This window comes from Schistosoma mansoni, assembly GCF_000237925.1.
Source record: "Schistosoma mansoni, WGS project CABG00000000 data, chromosome 1 unplaced supercontig 0034, strain Puerto Rico, whole genome shotgun sequence".
Classification (NCBI taxonomy): domain Eukaryota; kingdom Metazoa; phylum Platyhelminthes; class Trematoda; order Strigeidida; family Schistosomatidae; genus Schistosoma; species Schistosoma mansoni.
This window is the reverse complement of record NW_017385988.1, coordinates 26,162-44,352: the sequence shown is the minus strand read 5'-3', so window position 1 is coordinate 44,352 and position 18,191 is coordinate 26,162. Positions and strand designations below refer to the sequence as shown.

At 34.4% G+C, this 18,191-nt stretch overlaps 1 protein-coding gene across 1 annotated transcript; it reads left to right on the top strand.

Moving 5' to 3' along the window:
• Positions 1 to 11,484: 11,484 nt before the first annotated feature.
• Smp_143310 (hypothetical protein) lies at positions 11,485 to 17,945 on the top strand (the record flags this gene model as incomplete). The annotated part of the gene is made up of 4 exons (XM_018791849.1): positions 11,485 to 11,697; positions 15,894 to 16,493; positions 16,848 to 17,073; positions 17,296 to 17,945. The coding sequence occupies exons 1-4, from the start codon at positions 11,536 to 11,538 to the stop codon at positions 17,943 to 17,945; spliced, it is 1,638 nt and encodes a 545-aa protein (XP_018644958.1). The 5' UTR covers positions 11,485 to 11,535.
• Positions 17,946 to 18,191: the final 246 nt, after the last annotated feature.

The window sequence follows — 18,191 nt, the reverse complement described above, 5'->3', positions numbered from 1 at the left end:
CATTTCGTCCTATTTAGGACTCTTCAGATGGATGTACCTCCATCTCAGAGTGAACATCAACTCTGAGTTGGAGGTACATCCAGCTGACGAGTCCCAAACAGGACAAAACGTACGTCCTGGATTCCACTGCTAGCCACTATCCATCTCTGCTTAATCAATTATTTTCCCATTCTTTATTTGTAGAGTACATTCATTCCAAGTGAATACTATTCTCAATTTATCCCCTCCTCCCTTAATTAATCAAGTCATAACCAGATAGAATGTGTACAACATCAGTATTTTATGATCATAGGTGTGTTAGATTATTACTGATGATGATTGTAATTTTAATAGTGGGATGAAAAGAGGAGATCACGTGATTTGATGAACCAATAGAATTCATTCATTTTAAACTTAGTTATATATGTCTGTCATACATCTATTAAATTCGATAATATTCTATTAACTAGCCTATATTTTATCGAGTACATTGTTGAATTGTTTGTTGAATGATCAATATGAAGGAATATCATGCATGAATCACTTTTCATGTACTTGGGAGTAACATTTACATAGATAGTCAACCAAAAAAATACACATTGATTTCATTACTAATATATACTTAGTGGTTGCCCAACATAGTGGAATTTTGTATACCATTATTATTTTTCAACAACTTGAACTAATGGTGTTGATTTCTGTTGTTCCGACAAATCAAATAGGAACACTTCCATTTTAGTAAGTTAAAGAATAATTTCTTGTAACCTACATATATATTCATGTCGTTTTTTTGTTGAATAGGGCAGAATGATTTTTCTCTTTTACTGTAACTAATGTTATTTCCTAGTTTATAAACTTAAGGAACAAGCGATAGATGAATTGGGTAGTTGAAAACTGCGAAATAGTACGTTTTGTTATTAGGTACTGTACGTGAATAAGTTTATCAGCTAAGTTGATTCCCATAAAGAATGCTGAATAACTCTGACTGTTTTATGAAAAGTAGGATAAACTACCTCTAAATAATCGTCTGGTCTATAACCTCTTCTTTAAAATGTTTACTATAGTTATATAGAATGTTTGCTGAGTTTCGTAAAAGTGTAGGGGGCTTGTTAGCAGATTGTTGAGTTTTATAGTTTGTATGATAAACTGATGTTAAAGGACGGCTGAAATCTAGGAATAACTGAACAACTGTTCCATCGTTGTATGGGACTGAGCAATACGCATCCATAACTCTACGGGGGTTGAACCCAAGATCGTTCAGTTCTGTAGTGATTGCCTAGCCTTTAAACCATTAAGTCTCATACTACGATAAAACATCTGTTCAGTATTTCCTGGTTTTCGATGACTGTCCAATGAAAGTCACTTCGTGACGTATGCTATGAAAATGATAAGATTTGAAGATCGTCTCTGTCACGGATTGAAATTATCTGTAAAGCTGTCAAAAATTGTGGAGCACTGGACAATTATTGTACCCTAGTTTGAGACTCATCAATAGTGCACACTAATGATTTATAATCGTACGTTGGTTTATTAAACTGAAATCCAGTTATGTGAATGAACTTTGTCCTTACTATACTACCAAGTAAAAATACCTCATTGGTTCATGTACCATTGTTGCGTAACAGTATCTGATTACATAGAATTCCAAGTATGCACTGTGCTGCATATTTGTATGGTAATCAGCAATGTTTGTTGAAATCAGACTGCCCATAAGAACGACATATGGTTACCATTTGGATATATATAGCCTCTGCCAGGGAAGTCCTACTCACTACCTTCTCGTGGCGGGGATGTTGTTTACGAAATTGAGAGGACGAAAAGCGAATGTCCGGCGCTTTAACCGGGTTGGTGGACACGGTAAGTTTACCTAGGGGAGTTGGAAAACCCTGATTCCAAACCAATGGTGCACATGGATTCCAGTATCCTGAAGGGACAAATGGCGTATGAATCAATCGTTGGTCACCGGCTACCATGGGACTGTATCTCCTCACGATGCTCCACTGCCTTGTGGATCAGATCTTCAGGTTAAAGGCTCCGGGTGTGGCCTCCTAAGAAAACCACCTGTTTCGGTTTGGGCACCCGGGCAGTATCACAGCCCTCACACAAATCAAATGAGATTTGTGTGGCGCATATATATCTGGTACCCGTTTGTACCAATATTTATGTGTATAAATAAAATAAATAAATAAACCATTTGGATTTGCTTATAAAAGACATGTTTCCTGCACTATGTTTAAAATTCTTAAAGTTTTCTTACGAATAGTTCGTGATGTGAAACATATAGATTATTTACAGATTGTGTATTGAATTTATCTTGACTGATTTATTTTCATATAAACAGCACTCGGTGTTTGTGATGTTATGTTCTGAACATAAACTGTCTAAGCAGCAGTCAAATAATGTATTTTATTGAGTTTGGTAAGTTATTTCAACGAAGTCGTCTTCCCTACATACATTCCGACTGCCTAAATTTCCTAACATAAACTTGTGAAACAACCAGTGCTGTTTGAGTTATGAGGGCAGTTTTCACTTCACAGTTGCCCACACTATAAAAGGGTTCTTCTACAGGTATCTGAAAAGGAAAGTCGGTTAGAGTTGGTCTTAATGACTTCGCACTCAGACCTTAGGTTTGCTGCTTTAAGTCTTACCGCTCTTCAACCAACCTATCTGACATGGTAGGACCTTGGGGAACGATTGTTCCAGTGGACATCAATGTACTTGGACTTGTACATTCACTTGTGTAAGCGCATACTAAGGAAGCAGTGAAAGAAAAGCATCAATAAGGTTTTCCGAACGTATTCTGCATAAGTTGTCTAAAAGGAGAGGTAAGGTATTGAAAAGTTTAGTCACTAGACAGTTAGGGAAGAGTAGATACAACGTGGATATCATAAAAGCGTTTAAATTAATTAATGAGCAGCAAATACCTTTTTAATTCCGCATTCCAGATGGCCTGTAATTCATTCACGAAGCTATCACTTCAAGGCCTGATTATTAGGGTTACTTGTTGCTCGTCATATCATCTCTTTCTCCCTACGTAATTCTGCAGATTTCTTACTAAATCAATGACTAGTCCATCGGCATTTTGAAATCCTCCACTTCGATGCGCTGTCTCATTTGTAGACAGTGAAGATTGTGGTATTGAAAAAGATCTACAAATCTCGATCAAAGTATGGATTTCTTGTTATTAATAAATAACATTCACCATAGACTGTTCTTTTTCTACGCTTCCACTGATTTGTGATATATTTATGTAGAGTGCTATCGTTAATGACTTCTCCAGTTAGTATGCAACTATGATGAAATTTTCTGCAAATAATACAATAAATATCTCTACTAAAGCACACTTAATTAACTACTTTATATTATTAAAGTGGTCCGTTTGCTTTTGATGACCACACTCTTGCAGCCTAGCATGATTATCACTCCATTTTACTGGGATAATATGCAATTAATTGTTAATAATTAATGGAATTGAATTTCATCTTGGAAAAACTCCTATATTCCATGCCCTTGGTTTTCTCTCTTTCTGCGAAAGCCAGTGATATCACCTTATTGTCCAAAATGGATGAGGCACAATAAAGTTCGAATACTTCATCAACTCGTTGAAGGGCCAATGTAATTGGTCTATTTGTTTTTTGAATTTGAATGACAGATTGACTTCTAAGAAGGTCCCACATTATCTAGTTTTTCTTACAATTGTTAAGAAGTTTCAGTTCTGACGAACAAAGAAGTCTTCGGTAACCTTTAACTTCATATTACTACACTGACCTTTGTTATTATTTGATTGATAACTGTTTCTTTAAACTTGATAACTTTCTTATATTCTCCAAGATCATAGCCGTTACAGTAGAAAACTAGTTGTTGTATCACAATGCCGATTTGTTCTTGCGGGAATAGGAAAACTCTCCATTTAAAAACTACCCTGTCTCCTCTGCTGCTGAGATGTTCAAAGATTGTACGGGTTGAGGAGTTGTCATTACACAACAGACAACTGGTGATTGAGAATGAGGGGAATATCGGGTTCCAGTCGTAATCGGCAGGGAGCAAGAGTACCTGGATCCAAGATTTGATGTTCACTCCATGACTCTAACACAATATCGTTCGTTGCAAGTGCCATCGCGTTATCTACTTAGACGAGTCCATATAGCCACTCACCTGTGTATCAAGTGTGAGATTTAATTCAATTTGAAATAATTTGGATTATCTCGTTAATATTCTAACTGGAATTTGATCAGTCTTGGTTAAGATTTGTGTATCATGTGCGGATTGTCTCAAAATAGGCGATATAACACGAGTTGATATAGGATGGATGAATGTGTCTAGAATGACTAGTATAAGTCGTTTCTGACTGAATACTGGATTTTTATTTAAATTTGAGTGTTCTAGATAACTCATGGTGTTCATGTCACTTCACTTATTGTTATGAACTAGTTCAGAAAGAGATCGAAGTTTTAGAAAACCAAATTGTTGGCTATTAGAATATTTACTGTGTTAATATTAAATATGTATTTCTGAGAAAATTCAATGAAACACTTTTACTTCAATAGCGGAAGCCAGTACCGTGTTTAATTTTTTAGGATAATCGTCGTTTATTCGATATTCATGATTAGGAGACTGGATTTCATATGCTCATTGTTAATGTCTCAGACTACGCATCTGGTTAATGCAGGTTCGTATCCCATTAAGATTATCAGTTCCGTCATTACAGCAATACGCAATGCTAATTAGTACTAAGTAGAATGAAATCAAGGCTTATATCGTTTATACTAGGTGAAGCAATCCAGGTAATCTTATTAATCCTCTTATGAACAAAATAGAATAATTCCAAGTCGATCATTCACGAATCAAGTCGTAAAACCATTCAAAATTTCTAATGAGTTCTTGTATATACACCGAAGTAATATCGTAAATATTTCAGGATTTTTGATAAAATGATATAACAAACCTCAGAACCTAGCAAATGACCTCGAGAGAAATCAAAATGTATGTGTTGTCTGGAGCTTACTTGATATAACTATCCAACAAATATTCAAAACCTGTGTCATTCAATTAACTCTCAAATTTTTGATCTTTGACAACTGTTTTTCTGAGAGTATACCATTTGGCGAAATATAACAGTTTCAGGCAATGTAACCATTACAGAATTCTGTCATTTGCTTCAGAATTAAATGTCATTTGTATGGATTATGATATTGTTCTCTTCACATGTACGCACCATACTCCTTTAATATTTACATAATTAACTTTGTAAGTGAAAAGTTTGTCCTAACTCTTGTTCAGAGATATTCTCAAATCACTTTTTATTGAGTAACCATTGAAAAATAGACAAACATGTAAACGACAATTCATTTTTCTGGGTTTCACTAATTTATAGAATTTTTTCTCTCGCTGAAGCCGTACATACTTTTATCGATCAAATGCAATAACTCTTAGTGTTTTCATGGTGATATTGATTTTATCGTTATGTACACTGAGTTCTTTTATTAAGAATTGTATTTTTAGTTAATGTTCAAATTGTTAATACTGGAAAAATGACTAGTGTGAATTTATAAATTGAAAATCAATATGAATAACCTAGAAATAGGTTTCCTGATTGCCTACTGGTATCAGTAATCAGTATTTAGGGAAAATCAATTAGAATTGAATAATCTTTGAATATAGATATTTAATCATGAAAAACTTTTATCCGTTTATGCAACTGAAAATCAACCATTCGTGAACAGAGATCGATATCGCATGTAAATAAAACATTTTAAAATGAAATATACACTGGATTATTATTTCGTTCGAAAGTTCTCAAATTTTCCGTAACTTGCGAGATGGACTCACAACTATCTCTATGAAATACAACCCTGCTACGGGCAAACATAATGTAGCAAACCTTTCAAATTTTGTTTTTAAAACAGATTTGTCATAAAGATGATGACCTAGAATGAAAACAGTATTTGAAAATTATCAGTGTAGGGTTTTGGATGGATTTCAGCGGAATTATTAGTCGGTCAGTGTTAGACCACCATTGAAAACCTGGCAGCATTGGACGGCCGTTTCGTACTTTTGGTTCTTTTCACCATGCACGTCCACAGTCTCTCATGCGGCGATGGGACCAAGCACCCTCTGTCCCGTACGCGAACCCTTAACCTCCAGAACACTGACCCAGCATCTGACGTTGTTAATATCTAACTTCGACCAATCCACGATATTATGCGACCATTTTCTACTGTCTTCGGTGAGTAACTGCTTCACACCCAACACGGCTGTACTTCGCTGATCACGGCTTATCATTAGAACTCCAAGAATTCCTTCGAGAAGCCAGTTATTAGTGAGAACATAAAATTATCAGTATAGGATTGTAGGGATTGTTTGATTTCATTAAAATTATGAATCGAGCAACATTAGACCATCACCGAGGAGTTTCATACTAGGACGAGACGGCCGTCCAGTGCTTCCAGATATTAAACGATAGTCTAACATTAATCGGTTCATGATTACAATATTTCGTTACATGTCATCTACCAAATAAATGAACGGAAAGTGCTGGATGCAACGCAGGTCATTTACTGCAGAAATTATCGCCAGACAACTCTAGTAGATATATAGATGTGATGAATTTTGAATTCAGTGGATTTCGATGTTTTGGTTTTTTCGGTCAATAACCAGTTTCATTTTTTTATGTAAATGCTATGATCGAAATTCCCCTTGACATCTGAGGAGAAGCACGGAATACAATGGACATTTCAGAATCAGTTAGACGATTCGGACTTCGCAGATCACCTAGCCCTCCTACCTATACACACGAACAAATACAGACGAAGACAACTAATATAGCAGTAGCCTCTGCATCAATAGACTTCAACATACACAAAGGAAATAGCAAGATTCTCAAATACAACACAGAGAACGCCAACCAACCCAGTCACACTTGATGGTGAAACTCTGGAAGAGGTGGAAACATTCACGTACCTGGGAAGCATCATTGATAAACAACGAGGATCGGATGCAGATGTAAAGGTGGGGATTGGCAAAGCAAGGACCGCATTCCTACAGTTGAAGAATATATAGAACTCAGAACAACTGTCAGCCAATATCAAAGTGAGAATCTTCAGTACTAACGTCAAGACACTCAGTTCTACTGTAAGGAGCTGAAACGTGGAGAACTACTACATTCATCGTCAAGAAGATACAAGTATTTATCAACAGTTGTCTACGCAAAATGCTCAACATTCACTGGCCGGATACCATCAGCAACAGCCTTCTGTGAGAGAGGACAAACCAGCTTCTAGTTGAAGAGGAACTAAGGAAAAGACGTTGGAAGTGGATCGGACATACACTTTGGAAATCACCAATGTGCATCACGACTCAATCCCTAACTTGGAATCCTGAAGGGAAGCGGAAAAGAGGAAGGCCAAAGAACACACTATGTCGGGAAATAGAAGCAGATATGAAGAGGATGAATTTTAACTGGAAATAACTGGAAAGGATTGCCTGGGACAGGGTTGGATGGAGAATGCTGGTGTGCAGCCTATGCTCCTCCACGAGGGGTAACAGGCGTAAGCGAATAAGTAACATATATTTATGTATGGTGGTTTATTCAGTGATGAAGTTTATAGTTCGTATCGCGAACAAATTTTAGTTAGACAACCATTAAATACCAGAAAGTGCTGGGTAGTTCTTTCGTCCTTAAATGAGAATCTTTAGAAGTACTCATTCACCATCTCATCGATGATTGAACACATGATACTCAGGTCTTACAAAGAGCGGTTAACCTCTAGGTCATAGAGTAATCTTCCTGCAGTGAAAAGCCGTGGCTAGTGGATTTCGAGAGTGTTCAGTGTAAAGCGATTACCTACTAACAACATTAGAAAATCGTCCCTCAATAATGATTAAAGTTATGTGATGACCTCTTGTAGGACTGTGCTGCTCATACTGATTGATCACTGAGTAGTATTCAATGTGGAATTTGTATAGTCATTAGACGTTGGTTGCAGCCTACCAACCAGATTGCATTACATACTTCCTAGGGAATGCTGACTGTGTCTATATCTTGCTTATTTCCAGGCTGAATCTTGACTATCTCTGATCAACTGATGTTCACTAGTATAGGAGAATAGGACTAAAACGATTTTTTCTAATGCTTAGTTTCTAACTTTTCAAAACACAAAAAATGGGTTACTTCCCCTTATATCATGCAGCGCATACTTAAAAGATGAAGTTGTACAAACATATACACAACAGCTATCCATTTATCAAGCTTTATTCATGAATAAATTCTACTTATATATATCCCCAGTTACCCAACATTTCTATAATCCTAAAATAATTCATGTATATAATAATGATAATCCATCTCATACAAATGATTGACATGAATTTATTTATATGGTTGATTAAGATACATGGGTAGATACTTTAACTGAATAACCAATGAAATAACCTAAATTGCTGTCTGTCAATTTTATTTCTACATACCATCCAAGTCTAATTTATCAATGACCCTATTCTTTCTATATTGAAGTATCGATTACAACCCTATTTTATACCCAAAATAACAGAGAATAGTCTTAGAGAAAGAAATGATTATTCTCATTTTCTTTGGTTGATCGACATTTTCTTTCCATTTTAGCAAGTAAGTGAATTATCAACGAGAGGTCGAAAGAGACTAAAACCTATTAAATGGAAAAAAGATTTTGAGAAAAAAAATTAGATCCAAGTATTTTAAGAGGATGATCTAATTTTTATAGAGATAGGGAAATTATCAAAGATTCACCAAACTTTGCTGGCCTAATTTCATTTCGTTTTTAAGTGTCCAGATTATTTCAGTTAACATAAACGGACCAGATGTTTTTCTAATCAATTTTATTTAAATTATCAATGAATGCTAAAGCTGTGGCCAAAACTTGGTATTAAAAATTTCACTCACCCTCAGGATGTTCATTTTCTCAAAAAAAATTATTTTACCATTATTTATAGACTTTAGAACTCTTGGGGTGATTTACACAAAAATATTTTCTTTTCTTTTACCCTAAAAAACCTTGTTGAAACTGATCTGTAGCTAGGTTTCCCTGTAATTCTGTTTGAAGTATGAGGACAGTTGTCGATACATGATTGCCTATATTATTGGAAAGAAAATTTATTAGTGGTCTTGGCAACATGTGAGCGTGATAAGAAAGCCTAAGGGACAATTATTGCAGACCGGTCAAAAATAATCGTTTTTTAAGCATTTAGTGATGTGTCAGCATCGTACTTTGAAAGCCTTAGCGCGAGGAATGGATAGCCGTGGAACAAGATGAGGTGTACTATTTTTAGGTCAGACATTTACTACCCCCTTCCATTGCTTGTAAGAAGACATGTTTTATTCGACTGTAAAGTGTATCTGTAACCACAGTAAAAATTAGTGCTCACTTCAAGATTACTTGCACTAGAATGTAGTGCTCCCATAGGAATTTGAACAGATGTAATCCTGGACCACAAATAATCTGTCACTGAGATAATTACTTAGTGTACCAAAGTTCATCACTTCTTACGCTATACTTTCAACGATTTAATTTTATCTACAGTATAATAAAGTGTCATTTCACTGAAGTTTATGGGAGCATTGTAAACGTGATTGATACAGTTCATTCAACTGATTACATTAATTTTAAGTGGTTAGAGGTAATCAAGAGAAAATTCAGGACTTAAACTTCGTGTTCGTTGACATTCGTCAGTAAGTCGTGTCTGCAATCTTGGGGGAACGGGTCTACTCTGTGGAATTTAAACATGCATCAAGCATATGTGCAAATCCTGTTTGCTGATGAATGACAGCCAGCACAAAACCAAGGACCTGAGTTTCCTAAAAACTACCTTCAACCATTTAATATCAAAATATAGCGGGTATGATGTTGAATTGCTTAGAGTAATGATCAGATTCCAAATTCATTGACAGAATTTAATTAGAATCAAAGGGCTAGATAAATATGGTATTATTTATTACTCAGTAATCAAACAATATTAGTTGTTGATTAGTTAATAGGAAGCCAGTTGTCAAACAGATTCGTTTCTTTGTATGGTATACTCAAAATACGTGTATCACTAGATAGCGAAATAACAAACTCAAGTTTACAAAGAAATCTTTGTATGTTATTTTCATATACGTTAGAGCAATTACTTTTGTAACTTTCGAGATTGGAATTTGCATTTTTACTATTTGTTATCACAATAAGGTAACGATATCTTTCCAATTGTTTTAAAACTAAAAAAAATTATTGCATATTCAAAATTTTGTTCATAATTAATGTTGGCAATAACTCTGCTTTTGTGGTGTTGTATGAAAGTGTAAAAGGGTGTATACTAAGGTTTATTGAAGCCTTAGCCATAAGGAAATTCAAACCCCTTTTGTGTATTCGAAAACAGTTTGTTCCTACCTTAAACCTACCCTGGTGATATTAGCTTATTACCCAGAGCGATTAGGTTTCAAATTGTTTTGACAATAATTCCTTTCTTCATTTTGAAGTTTGATTTCATTGCCTAAAAGTTGTGTACTTTCAGAGATTAACTAATGAGTTACTTTAAGTTACATGTCGAACAAGTGTATCTTAATACAAATAAACCAGTAATTAAAACTGAGTACATTGAATTCTATTACATAAGCACTTGGTTTAATCTAATTTTAGTGGTTTGGATTATCCTATTGACATTTTGAGTGGAGTTAAATCAGTCTTGTTTGGGATATATACATCTTGTGAGGATCACCTCGAAATAGCCAATATAACACAAGTTGATATAGTATAGATAATATATGGTTAGCATCAAAGTTAAATTAAAATTGATATCCATCGCAAAAACGAGTGACTATCTCGAATCAGTAGTTAAGTGTGTAACGCAATGACGTTTGCAGCGAACGGTGTTGGGTTTGGGTCATGAAGTGAACATCCACTCTGGGATGGAAGTATGTCCAGCTGTTGAGTCTCGGGACAGGCATCCTAGATCCCACAATTAATTAAATTCTCTCTCTCTCTCTATATATATATATATATATATATAGTGGTATGAAGATTGAGAAATGTTTGCTTTCATAAATAGGGAAAATCCTTAATATTCAGCTCATTTATTTTTACAGTTTACATCATGAACTGATCTTAGTTAAATAACCATTACAAAAACGAGGAAACACTGAAAACGTGTCCTTTCCTAGTATGGGACTCTTCAGTAGTTGGGATTCATAACTGAAGATTGAACCCAAGACATTCAAGTTTCCCAGCGAGCGCCTAGTCTTTTGACCACTTGATCACTCTGCTAGGGAATTTCATATCAGAAAGAGACAGCTATCCAGTACTTTCTCGTATTCAGTGGTTGTTTAACGAAGACTAGTGTATAATGTAAACTAGTAAATTCAATAGTCTCCACAAACTCCTAACACCAATCACTTATTTCTACTTTAGATTGCTCAGAGTTATTACCGAATGTAGGATGAAAAAAGAAGCAGAAACCATATCATGAATTATAATCGGATTTCCAATGATCTTTTGTAATCATCATCAGCAAAACGGCTAACTCAACAAATATTATTCAGTCATACAAATGCTAATCAAATCAAAAAATCTAAGTGAAAAAGCAGATGATGGATATAGTTTATTGTCTTATTTCAAGGTTTTTCCTGGATATTCAGATAATCGACGATTAAAAGCAACATGGGATTGGAGTTCTATGGAAGTTGCACAAAATCTACTTCAACAAGCCAAAGTAATTATTTTTTGTATAATTTTATATATATTGGTGTTTTTTTTTAAACCGAGAATTCTATCACACGTTCATGTAGTTGACTACATTTTATTTATGTTACGATTGACAAAACTCTTTTTTTAACTCAGTGAATGATAATGAATTGTAAGTCTTGAAGTTACATTGAACATATGTATGTCGCCTTTTTATCTTGGAACATCATTTAAACTTATCATCCGATGCTTCATTAATTTGATCCATAGATTACTTCTTCAATATAAACTTTCTATAATTCTCTGTTAATAGGAACTATCATAAAACGAACAATGGATATTTAACGAAATAAAGTAACACTTTTTTTCAGTTATAATAACAATATAATAATTAGGTTTCAGAATACTACTAAAAGGTATACAGTTAATTTGCATTAGTAGTAATAGTCATACAACATATGAACTTACTTCAAAATTTCAATTGGTTATTTATATTACGTAATGAAAGAAGTTTAAAAAAGCGATATAATTCAGTCCCGATAATATAGTATTCTTTCAATCACACTTGACGGTGAAACTCTGGAAGATGTGGAAGCATTCACGTACCTGCGAAGCATCATTGATAAACAAGGAGGATTGAACGCAGATGTAAAGGCGAGGATTGGCAAAGCAAGGGTAGCATTTCGACAATTGAAGAACATTTGGAACTCAAAACGACTGTCAACCAATATCAAAGTCAGAATTTTCAATACCAACGTCAAGACAGTCAGTCTTACTGTACGGAGCTGAAACGTGGAGAACTACTACATTTATCGTCAAGAAGTTACAAGTATTTATCAACAGTTGTCTACGCAAAATGCTCAACATTCACTAGACTGTAACTATCAGCAACAGCGTTTTATGGGATAGGACAAACCAGCTTCCATCTGGAGAGAAAATTAGAGAAAGACGTTGGAAGTGGATAGGACATACATTGAGGAAATCACCGAACTGCATCACGAGGCAAACCCTAACGTGGAAAACTGAAGGGTAGCAGAAAAGAGGAAGGCCAAATAACACATTACATCGGTAAACAGAAGCAGATATGAAAAGGATGAACGTTAACTGGAAATAAGTGGAAAGGATTGCCTAGGACAGGGTTGGATGGAGAATGGTGGTGTGTGGCCTATGCTCCTCGACGAGGGGTAGAAAGCGTAAGTAAGTAAGTAATATAGTATTCTTTAGGTTATATTTCAAACTTTTAGATGACTAACTGCTTCATGTTATGCATTTAATTTAACAATAAAGGCATATCATACTTACTTAATCTAAAATAATAATTCACTATAGGGTTGTGGAGATTGTTGAGTTTTCATTGATTGGTTCATGATCTCAATAACAATTTGATTGTTTTACCATTAGATATATAATTTAGTAGATAACAGATAAACACCTTAAAAAACTCATATATTTATTTTAACAAATACGGAAGTCACTTATGCGTTGTCATGGCTGCGAACGATATAATTGTTTAGATGTTTACAGGTTTTGTTTGGGTTTACACTATTACTTAATCTGCTAGTAGGTTATTACAGTAATGGCAAATTTATGCAGACTAAAATTGTAATCATAGAAGTTTGAGTACTTCCGAGGATAGTTTAAAAAGACAATATTTCGATCTGCACTAAAAAGAACCTGAAATACACGACATCAGTTCCTTCAAGATTACAGGTACACCTTGCTGACGAGTGCCAATTAGCACGAAACCTAGATCCAGGGTTCCCTGTTGACTACCTCCAAACACCTTATCTCAAAATAATGCACGCAATGCCGAGTCACCTAAACTAGTGGCCACATTGCAACTTGGTCGATAGGATTCGATCTGCATTAAGAAGGACCTGACATACATGACATTGATCATCACCCAGTGATCAATCAATTGTAAATATGTCAAACTCATCAGACAAACGCGAAGATAGGATACGTATCCATGTGTTTGTAATGCATCTGCCTCTCAATGTTCAATACATATATCTAGCAAGTCGCCGTTCATTTAGTGAATGAATACTGTGTATAAGAACACAATTTTACTGGGGATTTTATTTAAATCTGTAACATCCACCTAATTTGATTTCCACATCTTAAAATGTCATGTTCATTGAAGACTTTTAAACAGCTTTAGGTTATAAGAATGAAATCCCTAGCGAATATCATGCTCTTGTATAGGGCACTGATCAACTAAATGAACGGAAAAATTCTCAAAAACGCTAAATTTTTCAGTTGCGGGACATTGACAATAGATAGATATCCTCACATTAGAAGTTTGTTTGAACTAAGCAGGGCCTCGAGGTTGAACTCAGCAGGAGTATAGAGATATACTTATATATAGCCTAGTTATTAGTCCAAAGGTCAATGCCCACACTTATGTCATGTTAGTCACTTAGTTCACCAATAAAAACAAAATATTATAAATTAGGAACTTCCCATACAGTTCTCTTTTTATTAAGACTTGCTATTTCAATCAGATGTCGAACTAGTTAGTTAGTTATTAACCGTGTGAGTGAACTGGTTCGTATTGCATGTTAATACTACACCTTATAATAAGGGTGAGTTTGAATTAGGTTTTTTATCGTACCGGTTGTACAATCTTCACAAGCCATTCTGTAATTAAATGGTATGGGGAATTATTCATATCCATTATCGGACGAAGAGGGCAATCTTCCATATGTACCTTCAGGAACATCGAATAAATTATCCAGATCGCTGAGAAAGATGTTTTATTCAACAGAGCTCTGAACTGTTTTCCCCAGGAAAAAACTCATTCAGAGAAGTGTTAGGGATAAAATGCTACCTTGGGCCACCTCACTGTACCTCTACCAGTTTACTTGCAATTGTGAAGCAAGTTAAATTGATCGTAAAAAGCGCGCACTTGGTAAGCGAAATCGCAGTACTACCCTGCACGGCTATTATATGGAAATAACACCCGTTTATAAAATAATATATTCAATACTTGAAGGATCGCACAAGACCATGAGTTAATTGAAGCTGGACGTTAACATTGTTGAATGCCGGCTCCGTTGTCTAGAGGTTAAGCGTTCGCACGCGAGACTGAAGGTCCCAGGTTCGAGTCCCGTCTGTAGGATTATAGATAATCACTTCTGAGGAGTCCCATACTAGGATGAAATGGTCGTTCTGCGCTCCCAGGTTTTCAAAGATGGTCTAACATTGATCGGTTTATGATCTTAATAAAAGGGATTAGTAAAAGTATTAGAATGAAATAACCAACCGTAATGCAATTGCCACAAACTTTCAATTAAACTCATGGTGTCATCAATGTAACCAATGGTTGAAGAATGAGGCACATGGCTCAAAACCGCTCGCAAAGGCGTATAGGTGCACTCAAAATTTGCGTTCAATTAAATCCTAAGTTGCCAAATTCCTCAAAAATCTTTAACGTTGGGAAGTACTGTTTTGTTTCTCATCGCGAACTGACATCAGCTACAATGCTAGAACGCTATTTGACCATATGAATAGGTGAATTAAGCACAAAAATCCTCCATCACATCAAATCGGTTTGTCCACAAAATTTAGTTCCACCCATAGTATAATTCACACCACACATATAATTTACTTCCTTTGACCCTGGTTTGGTCTACTGATTAACGTTCTCGTAATATTATATTCCATAAAAAAGTCTATTGCAATTTCCACGTAACATAGTTGGCAGTCAACGTAGCTAAGGTGCTCTATTCGATTTATTCTACGGAGTTATGTGGAATAATTGAGTTTGAAGCCAAATACAGTTGTTAAAGGGGTCAAGCATTACTGCGACGAAACACCTATTAGATGAATTTTGTTTTTCAGTGTTTCTCCAGCTAATATTAAGTGGTGACAAAAGTTACTGTTACATAGAAAGTAAAATTAATTTGATTGTCAGACATATGTAGTTCTTGTAATTTTGTAAACTATTTTGCTTTAAGTAAAGTTGAATCCAGGACGTGAGTTTCGTTTGATTCAGAATTCGACAGCTGGGTGTATCACTCCAAGCACCACTCCAAATCACTGAGTTTAGCTAGCTACTAGCATATACAACACGGAGATGAAATTATAGAAATTTAAACTTCCTCATTCTCAATATTAATGTAGATAACGAAGAGATTCAAACCCTTACAAATAGAAATAATTTGCTTTAAATACTTGAAAGAAGCTTCGTTTCCCTCAACTTTCTTTTTCTTTATCCATCAGATCCTATATTATAATGATTTGGATGTTGATCTACTTGGTCAAGAAATAATACAAGATTATCATATTAAAGAATTTGATTTAACTAATCTTCATCCTGATACAAAGTACTTAATATGTTTTCGTGTTACTCGTAAAAGATATATTGGCTCTTCAATATTATCATCACCATCATTGTATGTTCAGGGTAATGGAACAATAGCAACATTAACACCAACATTTAAATCATCTGTTCATCATCAGAACAAAGCAAATATCGTGAATAATATGTCCGATAATTTACAATATAAACTGAAAACCAATAATCCAATGATAACTTATAAAAATATCTCATTTCTAAGTCGATCTCATCGACAACAATCATCATTTAATATTCCAAAATTAAATAATGAATATGTTGCTGAAATGAAATGTGAAGTAACATTCACTCGATTTTTACATTGGACAGCAGTTTTATGCAGTTTAATAGGGATTATCATTGCATTACTTCTATCTATTATGATATATTCTATTTTGAAATCACGTGCCTATAAAGCAAAACAATCTGAAAGAAAAATGTTTTTAAATCAAAAAGGTGAATTATTATTAATTGGACATAAAAAAGTAGGTGATATTCATGATGATGACGAAGAAAATAATTTGTTAAAGTCTAATAAAGTACTTCATTGTTGTCATTATCTACATCCTCATCATCACCATCACCATCATCATCATCATTTCTATCAACATCATCATCATCCTCATTCACATCATCAACATCATCATCATTTACCACATGAACATGTTCAAAATCAACATATTCATCATCATTACCGTTCTAATTCTTCAAAGAAAACGTCAATTCGAAAACAAGAACTTTGTAATTATAATAAATTCATATCATCTTCACCATTATCATCATCAATACCCACTTGTTATAAATCTTCATCATCATCATCATCAACAACATCAGATAAGTTAGGAAAAATGAAAGATAAGAATATTAAATTGAATATTCCTTCTGAAGTTAAAGAGGATAATGAAATGAATATATCTAAACAACAATTAGAAGATTGGGAGAATACATTGAAAAATATTGAAACTGATAATACAATAATAATTGAAAAAGATAACATTCTAGATTCTACCCTAAAACCTGCCACTTATAGTAATAATACTAAGACTGCAAACGATATTAATCGTAGTAATAATATAGAAAGTCAAAAGAATTCAGTAACTATTCATCTTAACCCAACAATGGAAAATAAAAGAACTGTTTCTTTTAAAGATGATACTACTACTACAACTACAAGTAGTACAACTACCACGAATGCTACTAATAACATCGGTAATATACCTGCACTTTATAATAACACCGACTCTAATAATAATATAAATGATGTGATTCATCAAAATAGTGTGCTAGATAGCACTGATTCAATACAATTAACCTCATTGGATTTACATAATGATGAATTAAATTATAATAATAATCTTAGTAAACCCATAAGTATATCATTAACAGAATCTAGTCTTATGCATTACAGACATCATATACCAGAGTATACTCAATCGGATATTAGCAATAATAATAATCGATTACAGGATGACAATCCCCATTTTTATTCCGAAATAAAAAGTCCTTTTCTTAAAGAATTCGAACAAAAGTCTTGTACTTCTATTTATCCTGTTGATAATGAAAATGAAAAACTTTGTAGAAACAATAATACTACTACTACAGACGACAACCCCAACATCAATGATAATAGAACGATACAAATTGTAACTAATAACCTAACAGTTCAATTGCCAGTAACACCGAATAATTCTACTACTACTACTACTATTGGAAAAAACTCAACTGTATCCATACCAGATAATGATGCATTACTGATTGATATATCAACAAGTGATACTGATGAAAATCATTTCATTTCAAATGATAAAAATTGGTTTATAACATCACCGAAGTCAACATCCAATGTATTAGTAGATAAAAATGAACAAAAGTCTATTTTTCGTATACAATTAATTGAAACCCTGTCGATATGGCCCAAAGCGAAAGCTTATCCCTAACACACACCCCGAAAGGTAGGCCGGCTAGAGAAAACGTTTCGAAGCTTGTCTGTGTAGAAAGTTTTATTCAACGATTTTGAAATTCATTTATTCAGGATTTCAGCAGCCGTGTCTCCTTTGAATTCCATATTCATAAACAAAGTTTTCTTTTGCACTGTCAAAGCTTTTTTCGGGATAAAGGCTTAAAGGAGAAGCTCTCACAAAAAGAATTTGTAGCCTCATTTTTTGATAATGGATCTGTCGAAG